This window comes from Neolamprologus brichardi, chromosome 3, assembly GCF_056152115.1.
Source record: "Neolamprologus brichardi isolate AB-2024 chromosome 3, ASM5615211v1, whole genome shotgun sequence".
NCBI classification, from domain to species: domain Eukaryota; kingdom Metazoa; phylum Chordata; class Actinopteri; order Cichliformes; family Cichlidae; genus Neolamprologus; species Neolamprologus brichardi.
In genome coordinates this window covers 32,080,590-32,099,692 of record NC_142106.1, presented here as the reverse complement: position 1 = coordinate 32,099,692, position 19,103 = coordinate 32,080,590, and the positions used below count along the sequence as shown (strand labels likewise).

The following is a 19,103-nucleotide window of genomic DNA, read 5'->3' as shown; positions in this document are numbered from 1 at the left end:
GTGAAACTCAAATGACCGTTAAGATGTTTTGCATATAAAATATGAAAACAAAGGCTGGATCCAGGCTAAGCTTCCCTGAACAGCTGCTGAGTTTGTGCTCTTTCCTGCCTCCTTGCACACACTGTTGCTGTGTGCTGTGTGCTGTTGTGTGCGTGAGGTTAAATGGCCATTTTTGTTGAGTGTCTTCTTCACCGTATAGCTGCACGTCTGGCTTTGTGAGATATGCTCACAGAATAGTACCTCTGTGTTACAGGAATCATTTCTCTGACCTTAATTTGATATCTTTGTCCGTGTGTCTGTGTGTCCTCTCCCTAAGCGGTGTGTTGGCTACAGTGTCAGAACGGAGGTGTGTGTCAGCGGCCCAACACTTGCTCCTGCCCCGAGGGTTGGATGGGTCGCCTCTGTGAGGAGCGTAAGTATTTAATAATCGTAAACATGTTTAATTCTCCCTTTTCACGCCCTGATCGTGATCCTCAGTGTTTTATGGTCAAACACAGGCTAACTTTTTGCAGACACTGGAGCACAGAGAAGTATCTGTTTGTAGCGGAAAAATTAATTCTCTCTGGTTTAACAAGACAGTCCAGATGTTTCTCTCATTTTATGTGATACCAGTACTTAATCAGAAGAAATAAGACAGACATTGTGGTGTAAAAAAACATATGTATGACAGTCTTACACAAGAAATTCTCGCATGCAGCTCACAGCTGTCGGCCAACTTCCTGTAAAAATCACCCAAACCTAACCCTGCTACATAACATAATCTGGCTGTGAACTGATTTTCAAAATGTCCCACGGTGGAAAAGATTGAAAAACAGAGAGAATGGTATTTGTTGCATGTTCACCTAAACTACAAGTTATATATATATATATATATATATATATATATATATATATATATATATATATATTTATAAGAGCAATGAGTCACCAAAAACCAAAACAATCGTTGTGAAACAGTCACACTGGAATTAATCAGAAGGCTTTTAAACATACTGATTAATAAAGATGAAATGGCTTTAATGGCTAAGCTGTTATTTGATGGATTGCCATGAAGGTTTTTTCTGACATTTATTTTCTCCTGATGATCAGTTTCAAGTCATTTGGAAATCCTATCTGCATACCATCGGGTGTTTAGCCCAACCCAGCTGTTGGGCAAGAGGAGCTTTGGAGCACCCTTAACCTTTCATCTAGCAACATCATCAAGACATTTTGATTTTATTATTTAAGAACAGATACCTGGAAAACTACCTGACCGACCATCAGCCTCAGCTCCACTCTGTGTTAGTGCTAGTTAGCAAATGCTACCATGCTAACATGCTAAACTCTTACAGGGCTAGATAAAGTATGCAAGCCAGAACATTAAGTTTATTTCTTGTAGTATAAGTGATGCTGCAGTTTTTGACCTCTTCATCTAGTTTTTTGTCCACTTTATATATGAAGCTCCACACTGACCGCATGTTTGAGATGGTTTCAAAGAGAGAGGTTCATGGTGATCTTAAATACCTGCCTCCTAACGCTCTCCTCTCCTTTTCATAATAGCCATCTGCATCCTGCCGTGCCTGAATGGAGGGCGCTGCGTGGCCCCCTACCAGTGCGAGTGTCCCACCGGGTGGACGGGCACGCGCTGCCACACCGGTGAGTTCATGTGTCAGTGAAGCGTTCAGTGCTTACGATGGTATGTACGCAAGTAAATCTCAGCAAGGTTCCCATTACAGCAGGATCATCATCATCCTAGCAACACTTAGCCCAGAGGATTTCTGTCTCCTGTGATTGTCTATTTATTGTTAATAAGTAACCTGCTGATATATAAGCTATTATTAATTTGGTGATCTGTCTGCTGTAAGTATTTGTATTATATTATATATTATTATATTTTATACTTGGTAACAATCTAGCATAATTATGGGCTGTGTGTTTGTTTGTTTTTTTTACTGCTTTGCACACTTATAGGCCATTCTCCTATAATCTTACTGGAAAACCTCCAGGGTGACATTTATTGTCACGTGCTAGTGTCATATATACGGTCGTCCTTAACGTGCATATCTGCAGTCGTAGCAACTCAGAATGAAGGGAACACCATCAGACACCAAAATTTAGCAAGAGCCGTACAAAGAAACTAAAGAAGCATTGCCAAGATCACGAAGGCTTTATAACAAATGTCCTACAGTTGGATATACGTCAGTTTATGACCTCCACCAAGGAAGTTGTGGTTTTCGTAGTGCTTGCGTGAGTGAGTCTGTCTGTAAACGCGGTAGCTCAAAAAGTTTGACTGAATTCTGATAAAACGTTGTAGGGGTGTAGAGTGGGGTCATGTTAGTAATCCATTCACATCTGGCTGACATCCATCGAGCTCTTCAACGTCAGCTTATTGATTTATTGGCCAAAAAATCACAAAAAGCCTCAAAACTTAGGAACTTGTTGTATTGCCAACATATATGTAGTAGCTTGTAAAGATTTAAACATATTATGCCCCATTTGACCTCTGACCTTTCCTTCAAGGTCAACTGATTGATCTGAAGGGCAAAGTGATAATAATGCTATATAGAGCTGTTTAAAACTGTCAGGAGATGATATATGGGGATAATAAATATCACATTACTTTATTGTGACTGTGTTATGTACATCATACATACATGTACAATGTTCCTGAGTAACACTTAAACAAGCTTGAACACTGAAACGAGTCCTGCACATGCACTGTTAGACAAACATCTTTATCTTTCAATTTTATTTCTTTATTGCTCAGAGTGAGCTGTCACAGCAGTGCTAATGTTTGTAGTGTGGCTGACTTCATGGTTATAAAAGATACATTTCCTCCAAAAATTATCTGTTGGGTTTCCTCATCAGACACCGTACTGACGATTTCTGTCTCTTGTCTTTCTGCCTGACCACAGCTGTGTGTACGTCAGCTTGCCAGAACGGAGGCAGATGCATCAGGCCGAACAGGTGTAGCTGCCCTTCAGGTTGGATCGGACACAACTGCTCCAGGTGGTTAAACACACCCACCCACACACACACACTTGTGACATATTAGACATTATCAAACATCCAGACGGGATATAAGACCAAAAAAAGAGAAAATATCCAGTGAGCAGCAGTTCTCTGAGTGAAAATGCCTTGTTGATGTCTGGGTACAAAGTCCAGACTGCTTTGAGGTGATAGGAAGGCAACAGTCATTCAAATAACCTCTCATTACAACCAAAGTACACAGAGGAGCATCTCTGATAGCTCAGCACGTCGAAGGTTGAAGCAGATGGGCTACAGCAGCACTTCAGGCTATTTTCTTGGCACACTTTGAGCCGCTGAGTACCAGCTGCTTTAAACACCACAGCCTGGCTGAGTATTGTTGCTGACCATGTCCACCTGTGTATGACCACAATGTACCCATCCTCTGATGGATGTTTGCAGCAGGATAACACACCACATCACAAACTGCTTTCTTGAAAACAACGAGTTCACTGTAGTCAAATCACCTTTACCGTCTCCAGTCCAGTGAATGGATGAGCAGCTGACAAATCTTCAGCAACTGTGTGATGCTCTCATGTCAATATGGACCAAAATTTCTGAGGAATATTTCCAGCACCTTCCTCATTTTGCACTCTAATAAGTGTGTTTCCTGTGCTAAAGGTTTACAGTCACGCTAGAAGCTCTGCACAGATGATAGGAATGGCTTTGTCGCCATCAAGCAGTAGAACTGACCTGATTTCAGCCTGACAGTGGTGCTAGAGCAAAAGTCTGAGGACCACTAAGATACTGTTATTCATCCTCTGAGGGGCGAGAATAAAACATACTTTTTTACAGCAGGCTGGTTGGACCCAGGAACTACAGACAACCTCAGTTATTTAGTTCATAACTTTGAATGTCTGATCATAAGACAAGTGAAAAAGCTACTTGCATGTAAAATGACATATTTAGCAACTTAAACCCACTTGGTTACATTTCAACATGTACGTGGTATTTGAAATCTTTCAAGTTGTAAACATTTTCAGTGTGCAGCAGGATGTGTGTTCACACCTTTCAAACTGTGGTTGATCAGAAAGTGAAACCAACAGGTGAGCAAATAGGAGAAGTCTTGAGGCTTCTCACGAATCATCCACTAACAGGAGCCAGTCAGCTCTTAACAGCTGAGTGACTGCTACTGCTGGCAGAATATTACAAGCCGATCTCCTTTTTAGAAACAAAAAAGTGTCCTTAAACTTGCAAAAGTTACATTTGATTTGTGCGCAACGGGATAGCTTAGTTTTTCCTGTGATTATAATTCATTTGACCAGCATTTCTATGATTCACTGACTTCTGAATTAGATTTCCCAGAATATCGGCCTTGAATAGTCTGCTGTAACCTCCTGGAAGGCCACCAGAGCTCCAGTGACTCATTTACGGTCAGAGTTAAGCAGTCGTTTAGTCACATGCTAAACAGAAAGCACAAAGAAAGAGCTAGAAGTGTGGAAATGTGGATGTTGTTCTAATCCATGAGGGTAAACCTGCACTGCTTCATAGTATGGATGTCTGGCCATAAATTTCAGTTTTTCCTGCTGATAGATCATCGATGGCCACTGATACTGTACAAAAGCAGTGAGGTAACAGAAATGACAGAAAAGTTCTGGTTTTCCACAAACTTTGTGTCCAATCAACGAGCTCCACACTTTTTACATTAATTTCTTCCGATTTAAGCCCAGCCATGCTGACATGCTCTCAGTAATACAGCAGCATTATTGTATCCTGTGGAAACTGCACTTTAATATATGTTGGGATATCTCAGGGGTAAAATGTGTAGTTAAACTTATTTTCACTGATGGGGAAATTTCACTGGTAAGGCCCACTTAAGATCAAAGTGGGCTGTATGTGGCCAGTTGTATCTGTTGGTTGGTGCCAATAAACTGTTATATGAATGGATGGGTGGAGTGCAACACAAAGATTTACTGCGAGCCCAAAGCATAATGCTCCCCATTAAAAATTCATAACTAATTTATCCCCACTGAGGGCATCCAGACCTTTTTGTTCATTCTTAAGAGTGACGATGCGTTTCTACAGCTAACGACTGTTTCTTCCTTTTGCAGGAAGAGGAAGCCAGGACCTTATCATTTCTAAAGTTTCCACTCGGCTCTGTGTGAATCACGTTATGATCCTTGTATAGTCAACCAACACTCGTAAACGATTCACTCATCTCTCCGCAAAGCAAGAACGATTTTGTAAGATAAAGCTGTATTTTTTCATATAGAGACTCAACAGTATTAAACATATGCTGCTATATACTTGTACGATGTGTACAAACTATTGCTGTGATGGTCCATTGTATATGTGTAAACTATTCTCACATTTTTATTAAAGCATAAAATACCATCAAAGCCTGTTGAGTTAATTGCAGTTCATTTATTAAAACCACCTGTCGAGCACATTAACATACAAAGGAGTTCAGGAGCAAAGCCATCATCATTAAAAAAACAAAAAAAAACAAAAACAGAATTAAAGTAGTGATCGGCTTCATATTTCACCCTGTTGTTAACACAGACAAACTAAACTATTATGGGATATGTGGATATATTATTGCCTGTTTGGGATAGACTTCATAGATATGAGGAATGTACAGAGGGTAACAGCTTCTACTGTGAGGCATTTTTCCTCCTCCTTTTACAACATGGGTGTGTCAACTGGACTTCTTATCTCAGCTTCATTACTTTATCCTTTAGCGTCTCTACGTTGGCACCAGAGAACTCGTCTATCTGAAAGAAGAGGGTTAAAAATCATTAAACATTCACATTTTTCCATTTACTGAGCAATCTTCATTGGCAAAAAGAGGAAAACCATTAAGTCATATTAAACAGTCTCCAGCCAGCTGATTTAGCAACTAGCTTTTAGCAGATTTAAATGTAAGCGTTTGTACTAACAGTTCCAAAAACAAAGAGGAGAGAGTGATTTCAGCACAAATTAAAGCTGTTTTTCTGAGCTGGTCTGTGAATTAGCCAAAAAGAAACACTTGAAAACACTCCGACTTACCTTCTGGTTCTTCTTGTAAAAGTGGAAGGTGGGCATGCAGTTGATTCCACAAGATGAGCTCACATCCTGAAAGACAAAGCAAAAACATCAGATGAACCGACTGTCATAAATATTAATGTCTCCCCACATGTGGACAGTTCAGGCCAAAACATGAAAACAAATTCACTACAGAGTGCCAGAGACTCAGCCTGCCTGCTTTGCCCGTTTCACCTCTGGAAAAAATTACTCTTAATTTGACTTTTACAGACTTAAACTACAACAAACGGCAAGGTTTGTTTACGACTGTGGTCTGTGACTCGTTTTACGGACCTAGAAACCTATGCTGGTTAATGATTTGGATCATGAAAACAAAGTCACACGCAGGTGACAACGTTTCTCACGAGCCAAAGTATTTACAGCTTCACTGAAATTTAAATTGGATCCATTTCAATTACTTCTGTTTTAAAAAGGTCATCAGCACTTCTAAGCCCCGTTTCCATTCAACTCTGATCAATTGGCGGTCGTGGCACTACCTAAAGTGCGTTGTTGTCATCATAGCAACGCATCAGAGCATCCCACGGCATAATATGCGACATGAACGCTACAAAAAAGGCAGCCATCGCAGCAAGAATATACCTGCTGCTTGGTCTGTTGCTTTTCGTCAGACTCAGGGATCACAGCGTTGTTTTTGTAGCCATTTCCCTTGTTGCCGGGTTTCAAAAATAGTGGTTTTAATTTTCGTGAATGAGACGCTCTCATGACTCACCAGCCAAGCGGTGACATGCAGTGTCACGACGTCGTGCTAGGATCGATTGGAACCCTGAGCGAGAAGGTACTAAAAAAGCGACCTTGTGAAAACCGTGGTGAACCGTGCCGAGGAGGTACTAATGAAAAAGGGGCTCCAGTGTATCTGCTCCAAACATTTTAGAGGTCAGATTAATTAACAATGAAAGGTTTATTGAAGATTGACAGTTATGCTCGTTTCCAGCTCCATATTTTTATTGCTGGAGAACCGGACTAGCTTAGCATGATTTTTTTCTTTAAACTGAGCTTTGTTGTAGCGCCTCAGATCGCCCAACTGTCTCAAACTAATTTAGCTCTGTTCAAGTCAGCTTTCTTCTGATTTGCAAACAGAAGGTTTCATTGGAAAGTAAATGGTGCTTGCTTTGGATACCTGCTTTAACATTACAAAGCCAGGAGTAGATAAATAAAACTGGGACCTCATTTAAAACTAGCCATAAAAAAAAATAATAATAATGTTTTCCAGCTTAACAGGTCCAACGTGGCATCAAAGGCTCATGTTTACAGCTTCACAGATCAGACACTACATGGAGTCTGGCCAGAGGCTGAAGCACCCTGCATGTGTAAACGCAGGCCTTGAGTCAGCATGTGTGTCAGAGGGTTACCGCATGTGGCTGCAATACACCACCCTACCAGAAGCTGTAATCCCTCCATAACAACGCAGTTACTGTTTATAACAATTATCAAGCAAAGGTTGCTGTGGTTAGAAAAACCTGTGCACCGTGGTGTGTTGTTACACGAGCCAGCTGTGGTTCCTGGTGAAGCGGATTGTGTATATGGCTCACAATGACTCACACCAGGTCAAAACTACAAACCTGTACAAACAAGGTGCTTCATAACTCTCCCACTAAGATTATGTCACCACAGATTCCTGGCATAGGCTCAAATATGTCTTGGGTTTGATGTGAAAGTGGAAAAGTTCATTAAATTATTATTTTAAAAAACCCAAAGAGTCCAACTCAGGCTTACCTCTGCCTCATCGACGTCCACCTTCAGGAAAATCACGTTCTTGTTATCGTCATCAGCCGCCATTAGCTGCAATAGAGGAAATCAGTGAGTTGACCAAAACGCATGTACAGAATGTAACTGGTGCAGGTTAAATTTCCAACAATCTAAGTCTTCTGTTTCCACTTAATTGCCATGGAGTTTTCTAAGTGAAATACATTTTCCTGCTTCGCACAAATACAAGTGTTTAAGAAGCAACCAAGGGTTTGCATTTGTGTTCACACCACTTACAGCAAACAGTGGGGCAATCTGTTTGCAGGGGCCGCACCATGTGGCTGTGAAGTCCACCACCACCAGCTTGTCTCCAGCTTCCTTCAGGATGCTCTGGAACTCTTCCTATAGAAGAAAAAAGAAACAAAAACCATACATGCTTTCAAACATGCCACAAGTATATTTTACCAGACTACCACAGCTAAAAAGCTACATTTCAGATTTTTAAAAAATAAATAAAAATGCAGTTTTGTTTAAGCGTTGCTGTCCGCTCCCCTCGTAACACTGCCTGTTGCCGTTTTAACACACGGGATCCAGATTTCAGCACAACACTCTTTCAGTTTGGTAAATTTAGACTTTAGTATGCTGAAACATGACCACATTACTTGAGGGTTTAAACCAGAAGCAACTGATACACATCAGGAGGTTTTGGGGCCTTTTGTTTAGTGCCTTTGCGTGCAAAACTGATCAGTCTGTATATAGAGCTAAAGCCACATTACAGAAATTTATTTCCTGTTATTCCATACACTTGAATGTATTTTATGCCGCGGCAAATGAAACCCTGACGACTGTATACAATACAAAGGTAGAGTGTTAAATAAAAGTGGGGATTCTCGTTTCTCATGCTTCACTTTCTAACTCTTTATCGACCAGTATAGCAGTGCTGTTTTCTGATGCTTCCTCACATTTCTCTGTAAGAGTTTATTTGTGGCGTTTTCACCATAAAAAACAAACAAACAAACATGATGCATTCATGATTTGAAGCCATAAAAACACTTGTCCTGATACTTTACAACTCGCTCTCCGTTCACTTCCGAAGCAATCATGGCACCAACAGCGGCTATAAACACTAAAGTGCAATGTCCTGGCTGAGAGAAAAGCAAACAGCCGTCCACACCCACCCATCCTGCAGCACCCAGGGAACACGCTGTCCAGCACTTTGATAGCTCCGAGCTGTTACGGGTGCTAGCAGCCCTTAGCATCTTATCCCCGGACTATCTACCCCTTAATGCGGCGTAGTTCACGCTAAAGCAGCGTGGTTTAAGTCAGAATCGACTCAGGTGACCGACAGTTTTGTTTACTTTCCCCTAGTTTTGCTAGCGCTGAGTGCGCGTCTCGCTACAAGATGGAAGGGTGCGGCAGACTCACAGTGAAGGTTAGCTGTATCCATTTACAGTTATTCTAGCGATCAGAGAAGCAACGATACACGCTTACTATAGATGTGTCACACACAGAGTGGTTTAATCCAAAACGATGCTGAACTTCGTAAGCTAACGCCACAAAATTCCACAAGATGGCCTCAGCTAACATGGAGAATGAATCACGAGAGGGAAACATGCGCGCGGCTCCGGCAAAAACAGCACGGAGCGTGAAAAGACAGTAAAAACGGCATTTGAAAAAGGAAACGAAAGTGCAGAAAGCAGCGTAAACAAACTTACCAGGTTTTTCACTTCGCGAACCATACTAACGTCCGATGAACAAGCCTCAGAGAACACAACTAGCTACCAAGTTTCCGAATACCCTATTTTAAGCCGACACGCCGCGCTTTTAATGACAGGCGCGTGCAGTTAGCCGTCAAAAGGCCGGTCAAACGGAAGTCGCTGTACAGTGATTTACAAAATAAGAGCCAATCAAGGTTTCGGTCAAGGTTTGAGCGACTAAAGCGTTGGCTTTGCCGTGTCTGTAAAACGCCTTAAAATATACTTTAGTTCGTCACAGAATTTATCTTAATATATAGTTTGTTTTTGTGTAGTATCGAGTATTCAAACCGCTTTCCCCCCAATGAATACGTTTATTTTGAAAGGAACGGTTTTACCTAAAAGGGTGTGAGAGAGCCGCTATTCGACATTCATTTTCTTTACATATGTCACAAATGTTGTTTCTTCCTTTTTTCTAAAAGATGAATCAGACCGAATATACAACAAAAAAGTCGTGTTTACAGTTTTGTATGTTTGTATTTAGACAATTATTGGTAGGCTACTTCTAAAAAAGTTTTACATTTAATATAGAATTTTTTTTATTATATGTGATTTATACAAGCATTATTGGATTTATTTATAGAGCTTGGTAACTGTTATATGTTTAAATATTTGTAGTACTTGAATTTTGCTGTTTCACTGTAATAACGAAGGTTGACCAAAGAAAGTCAGGATGACTTGACAAATTCCAGCTTTACCGTAAGTGACTGAGTCTGCGTAGCTCAAATTCACTGTCGTAATACCGGGAGGTAACGCCCCGTACATGATCTTTCGTCATTACGTCACCACGTCACAACAATAGAGTTGGGTTGTTTTTTTCCCTGGATGTATCGATGTAACCTCTGAGTATTATTTCTATATGTGCGTGCGTGTGCAGAAAGACAGAGCAAAAACACGTTGGCTTTACAACTACATTTACATTTCGATTTTTTCCCCAATCCAGGCACTAAATGTTAAGTAGCAACAGTGAGTCTTGTGCACTTTGGTATGGAAATATAAACATTTGCATTCCTCAGCGATTTCCCATTAAACTCGTTCCAGATGGCCTCACAGGTGAGGAGCTTTCAGCGCCACAAAGTAACTTCTTACGAGACTTCTCATAACTGACCATTTATTTGAGACACGCACACACTAACCGTCTGAATAAATACATTAACCTGTAATGATGATAATATCAGGATGTGAGGCAAATAACATGTTTTATTTCGCATCAAAATTTCTCTGTATTCAGAAAATATTTGGTGGTGCTAACAGTTTTTTTGTGTATCAATTTAATGTGTTTTACCACATCTGTATAATTTTTGTGACTGGTGTATAGTCAGTGGCGGTCCTAGCCTGTTAGGCGCCCTGGGCGAACACCCCCTCTGGCGCGCCCCCCCCCCCCCCCCCCCCCACACACACACACACACACACATACATATGAAGAGGGAGAGAGTATGCATAGTATGCAAACGGCTACTAAACAGACATCATACTTCGTCATACAATAAGAACAGGACAAATCAACAATTGACACTGACTAATTAATATTATATTATTGTTTGGAGTTTAGTCTGTTACTGTTACTATTTTTACATTTTCTTCTTGGAGGAACTGTAACCCAAATAATTTCCTTAGGGATTAAGAAAGTATTCTGATTCTTAATGTTTTAGGATACATGACCTGCCATTATCCAATGACACATCTGCTTACCTGTGTCTTTTGCTCGTTCCTCCTTGTAGGAGCCATAATTAAATGTATTGAATTTTAAGGATCACTGGGTTTTTATTTGTTTGGTTGCTATGGTGATGTGTAACGGGAGTCACGTGGGTGCTAGCGTTGACATTAAGAGGGCGTTGTCAGTCTGTCTTTCACTGGTTTGATTTTGACAGAGAGGAGGGCTGGGTAGCCGTAGTTTTTGTTGACCGCAGCACAACGAGTTTCCCCTTGTTGCATTAGAGCCTGTGATGTTTTAAGAGTTTGAATCGCGAGCCGATCACATTGCTCTGTAAACTTTTCAAGCACTTTAATAAACAAGCAAGCAATTCCACCTCTGGCATTACTGCATAAAGTTGACAGGCAAATAGACAGGCTCAATCCCCGGCCTCTAGCGACTGTGGAAGTCGCTACACTCCTCTTCTTTTCTCTTTTTTTAGAGTTTAAAAACGGGTTGTGTGTGAGACTTTAAATAAACAAAATATAAAATATACATTTTAAATTGTTATTGATCCCTTTACCCCGAGTCCTAAAGTGTATATTTATTTTTTTACTCTTAAATATTTATTGTTTGTTTATTTGGACTGCTGTAACTGGAGCCTCGTCGTCTCGTCTCTCTATATACTGGACTGTATGTAGTGGAGATGACAATAAAGTTTACTTTGACTTCAGCAGCGAGCAGGCGCACCGAGGGCTCTTACGCTCACTTTTCGTGTATATATTTTGAAAAAACATTGGTGCAAATTATAAGTCTGTATCATGATGTCTGGTGTTTTCGTGTTTGTTGTTTGTTTTTATTTTTGTTTTATTTTGAGAGTTGGTAATTTTTGCTGCTCCAGCCAGCCAGAGAATCCCCCGTCGCCCCGCCCTCTCATCCCTGTGCCGCAAGCAGCAGGCGCACCTCGCAAACGGAGGGCGCCCTTACTCCCATGGGCGATCGGTGCCTATGCCATTCCCAATATGGGCTCGCATGATGTCGGGGCAGCATGAGTACAAGCAAAATTTTTTTTTACCGATGCCCGTGATGCCGCCCCCCACCACGATGCCGCCCCGGGCAACTGCCCGTGTCGCCCGTATCTAAAACCGCTACTGTGTATAGTACTGTAAAGTACTGCTTCTCTTCGGAGTGCCGTTACTCATTAGTGTTTTGGCAGTTGCCTATATAGGACTAGGACCCCCAGATGTATAGAAAACTCTTAGCCCTGTAGGTGTACAGAGTCCTGGTACTATAAATGACTATAACAGATTTACAGCAGCATGTGTAACCATGGAGCTCACCCTCAACACAACCTTATGAAATTCTAATGGCCATCTAAAAATACAGCCTGTTTCCTGATCAAACAGGAGTAATTGCAGTCTAAAACATGAGCACATGGAATGATGAATGAATGCAGCAGCTACAGAGCTCCACGTCTTACCCTGGGATTTGCTTACGTAACAGAATAAGAATCCTGTGCACAGAGCCATCAACTCTTTCTCTCTTCATCAGCAAAACTGCCTTCTGCGACGCACTTTCTCCTCGACGATGAGGATGGCAGCACTGTGCAAATCACCAAAACCTAACAAGTTAAACAACCACTGCTGGTGTTTCAGGGTGCATTTATCATTTGTTGTTATAAGTCTCACAGTCAATCGCTATAAAACAGACTAAACCACAGTGGCTTATTGTGAATATAACAATTTATTACTAAATCTGTCATTCATATGTAATTTTGTTTAAAATTATATCAGTTATTAGTAGGGATGGGTATCGTTTAGGTTTTATCCGATACCGGTGCCAAACCGGTACTTTTGAAATGGTGCCGGTGCTTAAACGGTGCTCAAACCGGTGCTTAAAGAATGGAGAACACAAAATTGGTCCAAAAACCTCTCATGTTCAGCTGTTTTTTTTTGTAAAAAGATAACAATGTTAGCCTTTTCTGCAGCTATAGGGCATATATGGTATCACTCTTGGCTGGAAGCAGTGCTTAAACAATGGAAAAAACAAAAACTTTATCCAAAAACCTCTCATGTTTAGCTGTTTTCCACTTTTTATTTGGTCATTTTAGCCTTTTTGGCCAGGGTGAAGGGAGTATCTGCCATCAAACAAGAAGACAGCCGCATGTAACTACGACAGTGTTTGCTAGTTCACCTTACTGCATTAATGTAATAACGTGGTTAGCGTACTCAACGTAAATTATACACGAACAACATTAAGCTACGCACGCAGAGAAGAACGGCTGCTGCTGCCATCATCCTCATCATTTCTGCTACACTGGCAGGGCTAGGGGCCAGGACTCTCCTCTTTGGGTTTTTGGGGGATGTTGCTAACTCCGGGTCCGATAACAGGCACCACACCCGCAGTAGATGCGCTCGGTGTGAGGTCTCGCAGCAAGCTATCAAATACAGAGCATTTTTCGGCTTTTAAAAAAAACGCTATGCGTCGCCAGGTGTTTCATCGGATTTAAAGTGTGACCTCCTTTGACAGTATCACAGTATCAGCTTAAAGCACTTGTTGCAGGCTGCTGAGTTTGCATATTTTGCTGTGAAGTACAGCCAGACTTTTGACCGCTTCGCCTTGGGCATTTTTAATCTGTAGCTCTGCTCTAAAAGAACGTACGTACCTGGGCCCGCCTACTACACTCGCAAAGGTAAAATGATTGACTAGAATCTAAAGTGTATCACATCTCAGGGAAAAAAAGCACCGAAATAAAGCACCGAAATGTGCGCTGCTTTTCGGTCTGGTTACTACCGTTTATGACAGAACCGGTGCCATGATGGCACCGGATACCAGTACCCATCCCTAGTTATTAATAATGCTGACTCTCTTGCATTGAACTCTTGTTTCTCTTCAGACTGCGATGACGGCCTTGCCGATGTTTTCTCCCCGCATCATCCCCATAAAAGCAGCCGGCATGTTTTCAAAGCCTTTTGTGACGTGCTCCCGACACTGCAGTTTGCCCTGTGCACACACAATAAACGGATCACAAATAAGTGTATTTGTTTACTTAAAGGAAATCATCCAACATCATAAAAACTAAATAACTAACCTCTTTCACCCATGCCAAGAGTCTCCTAAGGGTTTCAGGGTGCTTGTGCTGCCACCTGGTTATCAAGAAGCCCTCCATCTTCAGTTCCTTGATGATCATAATGGAATAGGGGTACGGCCCTAAAACAAAGATAGTTCAAAATAAAAATATGACTTTAACTTAAACTCCAAGGAAACAACAATTTATGTCTTTGACTGTGTTAGCGGCGCCACAGCTATTAGGGATCTTCAGCAGTGCAGCAGCTCCCTCTAGTGGAAAAAGGCATTAATACTTGAGACATTCCTGTGGGTGTGTTGACTGAATTTCACTAATATGGAAAGGTTGTTAAAACTTGAAGGATTTCCTCTTGCAGTACCACTTTAAATGTATATTCCTCGTGCTGTGGTGCAGATCCTGTCTGAAGGTAAAGTCAGAAAACCTTCAAGAGTTTTGAAAATAAAAAGTAAATTAGGGCAGTGACACACCTGTCTGGGGTTCACTATCATTGTAGGTGGAGATACTTCCACACACAGCTATTCTTCCAAAGTTCTTCATCTGCTGCAGGACAATGAATGAAGAAGGGCCTCCCACCTAAAATCAAAGATCGAGAGAAGAGCTCAGCAGTGATTAAATATTACATGCAAGCTTGAAACTGCACCACCACTGCTCACGTTTTCAAAGAAGCAATCGTATCCTTCAGGTGAAGCCTTCCTCAGAGCCTCCTCCAGGGAACCCACAGTTTTGTAGTTGAAGACCTCATCAAATCCCAGCTCTTTGAGGTAAGCCACTTTGGCATCAGAGCCTGCCGAGCCCACCACCTTACAGCCCTTGATCTTGGCGATCTGTCCCACCACGGAGCCCACCGCTCCAGCTGCAGCGTTCACCAGCAGGGTCTCACCCTTCTGGAGTCCCAACACATCTTCTATCCCATAAACAGCCGTCACTCTGCAGAGAGACAGAAACAGTAAATCCAGCTGTTTTGATTCATTTTGGACTTAAAACTCTTTGGGCTTCATATAAACTCTAATTACGTTTTTAAAAAAATGGTAATTAATTAGTGCATGTACAATGACTTTAGCTCACAAGCAAGAGAAAACAACTGGAAATTCCTACTTTTTCTTAAAAGGCTACTTCTGCTTATTACTAACTCTGTTGTCTATTAGCACTTTTAGCTGTGAACTAAGAGCAAATGAACTTTAAAATGCTAAATTCATATGATCCATGCAGGTTACTTAAATCTGTCTTACCCGGGCATCCCGATGGCACCCAGAGCCAGAGACAGGGACACATCTTTAGGCCACTCAGGCAGGATGGGAGTGAGGCCGTTCCCATCACTGAGTGTGTGGGTTCTCCACCCGCTGTTACTCACAACGTGGCTTCCCACAGGAAACGCTGGATTTTTACTCTGGATCACTCTAAAGGAAAGAAAATAAAAGCATCTGTCAACCAAGTGATTGGTCAGCTGTGGTCACCTCAGTCTGAGCTAAAGCTCTGGGATTCACTGACACTAGAGTATAGACAGTATGACTCTATACACATAGTGTTTATACTGTCTGGGTGTAAGAAACAGTTTATACCCAAAAGACAGTAACAGGAACATTTTTTAATATCTATAGATCTTTTATTATAAGATATCTGTCAAGTCTGTCTATCATAGCCTCTAAAAAGACAGATGTAAATTCCAGGTCTGAAAATAAAGCCAGTGCCTTAATGTTGTATTCTTTTTCCTGGCCAATAGAGGGCAGCCTTGTTTTTGGAAATAGCCCACAGCAGTGATTCCCAAAGTGTGGACCAAGCACCCCTGGTGGACTGTGAAGGTACTGCAGTCGGACTTATTGTGTTTGTCTTGAAGGTCGTCCCAGTGGCAGGTACATTGAGTACAAAGAAAGAATTTGGCAAGTGTTGCTAAAGAAGGTCATCAGGTTAAAGTGCAATTTACTCAACAGCCACACTAAAATGAATCTGAGCACTTATCTACATTCACTTTAGGTTCAATCATCAAAAACTGTAAGCAAATATTATTGAAAATGGATGACAGCTGCGGTAATGTGCTCTGTAGTAGTTCCTTTGTTTTTGTTAGTCCACTGTTTTTAACTGACTGCTTTAATCAGTGTAGAACTGCAAATCAGTTCACCAGCGTTTTGCTCAAACAGAGTTTTTCTGAACTCTTTACCCGATCTATGCTTCTGCACTGAATCTATGTAGAGCCTCTACATAGCTTTGGTAATAAACAGCAGATGATCACTGTTTCATTTTTCAGTACAAATCAGAATCACATCACAACAGATAAAAGGTGTTTCCGACCGTTAGTGTGTGCGTGATCGTGGCAAGAGTTGGCAATTCTTCTTGTAATCGGAAATTGCTGGTTCGAGCCCCGGCTTGGACAGTCTCTGTCGTTGTGTCCTTGGGCAAGACACTTCACCCGTTGCCTACTGGTGGTGGTCAGAGGGCCCGGTGGCACCAGTGTCTGGCAGCCTCGCCTCTGTCAGTGCGCTCCAGGGCGGCTGTGGCTACAGTGTAGCTTGCTGTCACCAGTGTGTGAATGTGTGGATGACTGAATGTAGTGTAAAGCGCTTTGGGGTCCTTAGGGACTAAGCGCTATACAAATACAGCCCATTTTACCATTTATGTTTCGTACTTGGCTACTTGACTTCCAATCATCACATCTCCCTCATTCATGCTGATTTTGCTGAACAACCTGTTGAGACCAGCAATGTGTTAAAGAGGATATGTTTTAGCTTTTCAGAACAACAAAGTATTTTCATCAGAAGTCTTAATTATAATGAAAATAACTGAAATAAGTTGTTCTATTCTCTTCCCACCTCATGTATGGGTCAACACTGAGAAACACCGCTTCCAGTAGCACCTCTGCGAACAGAAGCGCACACATTTAAAGCGCTACGTGTTTAATTTTTAACAAACACTAAAGAGCATGCATTCCTGCTCAAGCCATGAGTAAAGAGAAGAAACAAACTCGCCTTACCTCCATCTTTGGGCTCAGGGAGTTCCTCCACCTTCAACCCAAAGTCGCTTTTCTTTGGGAAGCCATCAAAATACTTAGTCATTACCCATGACTTAGCTTTGACCATGATTTTTCTCTTTATGGCAGCTGCAAAAAAGATTTTCCTTTAGTGTTATCAAACTCAAAGGACAGAAATGCAAAAGTGCTGTGTCATCCAGAACTGTGCAAATACAAGTTCAATGAAAAAGTTAAAGAATAACTATTTTTTATTACACATTTACTCGGTGTAATACTGTGCATGTGGTACTAGTAGTAGTACCGTACTACCTTTATTTTTCCAGACTTCACGTCAGCATATTATCCACCATTGATGGTTTACAGTCCGCCAAAAACTTTCTCTGGTGCCCTGAAAACCTCACCTTTGTCTCCCTTTCTTTAAGTTGCATTAACAACAATAACGAGGAAAAAAACACAGAAGAAGAGTTGATGTCTTCTACTAATTTTTTCCAAACACTTTAGGCAAAGGCTTTAAAGTGATACTTTACAACTCCACAACTTTTATTAGTGCAAAAAAAACATCAATGTATTTTCACTTAAACAAGCAGCTTTTTTACGTGCATTAAAGTTATATAAACATTTAACAGTGTAAATGCAAATTCCTTGCTGACAGTTTAACCGAAAGGCATTTCCAATGGAAATTGGCCAACATATCCTCAGCATAACCATGTATAATATCTGCAAAACTTATAAAGAGGTTATACACACACAATGTGGTACTATTATGTTGAAGCACAGTATGTATCACTCCACGAGGTTCCCGACTACGGTAGCAGTAATGCTCCGACAATCCATCAAGCGGTGCGGGTTTGTAGCTCGTCGTACTAAAGTCGTACTAAAACATTTTTGACAGATCGGTACGGTAATAACGACGGCCCACTTGCATGCTCTACCAAAAATTGTTCTTTGTTGTGTATCTGACGGACAAAAGCCAAACCAGTTCCACACCACTGAAGTTGCAGCATTTTTACAAACCAATTCTGGTTCATCCGTTTCATTCAACGATCCGCTTTCGCCCTTCTCATTCTCCGTCGCCGCCATGCTTTTTCCGCCATGTGCGTATGAAAACAAAGGCACTGCGCATTCGCGTTTTACCCATATTCTATCACGACATTTTATTATCTAATCATTGCCTAACATTATACTGGTATTACCATGAATGGTAGGATGTGGCCCAGCCCTACCCAGAACTTGCCTAACTTGCCTCAAAAAAACTAAGTTAAGATTACTTGACAAGTTTCTAATAAGGCCAATGACCAGATAAAGCATGTGGCAGTGTTTCTATTTAACACAAGCTACCTTGTTTTTTCTTTAGAAGGACAAGCTAATAACTTTATCTTCAAATATGAAGCCAAACTAGATTTTTAAAGGTTTTTAAAGCTGTAGGGTTAATTTTTAAGTAACATGAGCTGAGAGGCAGCAGCATGCAATCAGTGTATTAGTGATATGAAAGCTAGGCTAACACTGGCCAGCTAGCAAGTTTATAAACTGAGTAAAGGCACAAAAACAGTTTGAATAAGAGTAAATATTTACTCACCAAATCAGTGTAGAATCAAACAATAATCTCTTGAGCTGAAGCTTCTCCTGCTGCATCCAGGTTTGCTCAGCATAGTAGTGATGGGATTTCCGGCTCTTTTTAGAGATCCGGCTCTTTCGGCTCGACTCACTAAAAAGAGCCGGCTCTTTCGGCTCCGAACCGGCTCTTCAGGTTGTTTTGTTGCTTTAAGTATTTAATCATTAACAATAATATAAAATTATGCAGAAAAGGAATTACTAATGTAAAAAAAAAAGTGGTTTTATTTATATATGTTTATATATGGCCCCTAGAGACAAAGCACGTACAAACTCTAAAGCATATACAAACTCCAAAACACATTTCTAGTGTTAACTGAACTTCCAAAACAGAGCTACCCA

General features: G+C 41.1%; 3 protein-coding genes across 5 annotated transcripts in view; 1 reads left to right on the top strand and 2 right to left on the bottom strand.

Annotated features, from left to right (window-relative positions):
* Window positions 1–5,362, top strand: part of svep1 (sushi, von Willebrand factor type A, EGF and pentraxin domain containing 1) — a 115,545-nt gene extending 110,183 nt beyond the window's left edge. For both annotated transcript variants that reach the window (XM_087836801.1, XM_087836791.1), the window contains 4 exons: window positions 317–412; window positions 1,540–1,635; window positions 2,895–2,988; window positions 5,058–5,362. In XM_087836801.1, the coding sequence (XP_087692927.1) occupies window positions 317–412; window positions 1,540–1,635; window positions 2,895–2,988; window positions 5,058–5,088 (317 nt within the window). In that variant the 3' untranslated portion in view covers window positions 5,089–5,362. The remainder of the gene's footprint in view (window positions 1–316; window positions 413–1,539; window positions 1,636–2,894; window positions 2,989–5,057) is intronic.
* Window positions 5,356–9,570, bottom strand: txnb (thioredoxin b). Its single transcript, XM_006809626.3, has 5 exons — window positions 9,429–9,570; window positions 8,011–8,115; window positions 7,744–7,809; window positions 5,995–6,060; window positions 5,356–5,720 (listed from the first exon to the last, which is right to left on the bottom strand). Exons 1-5 carry the CDS (start codon window positions 9,450–9,452, stop codon window positions 5,658–5,660), a joined length of 324 nt encoding a protein of 107 aa, XP_006809689.2. The 5' UTR covers window positions 9,453–9,570; the 3' UTR covers window positions 5,356–5,657.
* Window positions 9,571–13,405: 3,835 nt separating this feature from the next.
* LOC102779822 (prostaglandin reductase 1-like) lies at window positions 13,406–18,791 on the bottom strand. 2 transcript variants are annotated; one of them, XM_006809625.3, is made up of 9 exons: window positions 18,727–18,791; window positions 17,154–17,279; window positions 16,993–17,038; window positions 16,809–16,868; window positions 15,418–15,585; window positions 14,842–15,115; window positions 14,656–14,761; window positions 14,192–14,310; window positions 13,406–14,103 (listed from the first exon to the last, which is right to left on the bottom strand). In XM_006809625.3, exons 2-9 carry the CDS (start codon window positions 17,257–17,259, stop codon window positions 13,993–13,995), a joined length of 990 nt encoding a protein of 329 aa, XP_006809688.2. In that variant the 5' UTR covers window positions 17,260–17,279; window positions 18,727–18,791; the 3' UTR covers window positions 13,406–13,992. The 2 variants fall into 2 exon arrangements, with proteins under 2 accessions (XP_006809688.2, XP_035772285.2); XM_035916392.2 differs by lacking the exons at window positions 16,809–16,868; window positions 18,727–18,791 and having other exon boundaries at window positions 17,154–17,318.
* Between the last annotated feature and the right edge of the window lie 312 nt (window positions 18,792–19,103).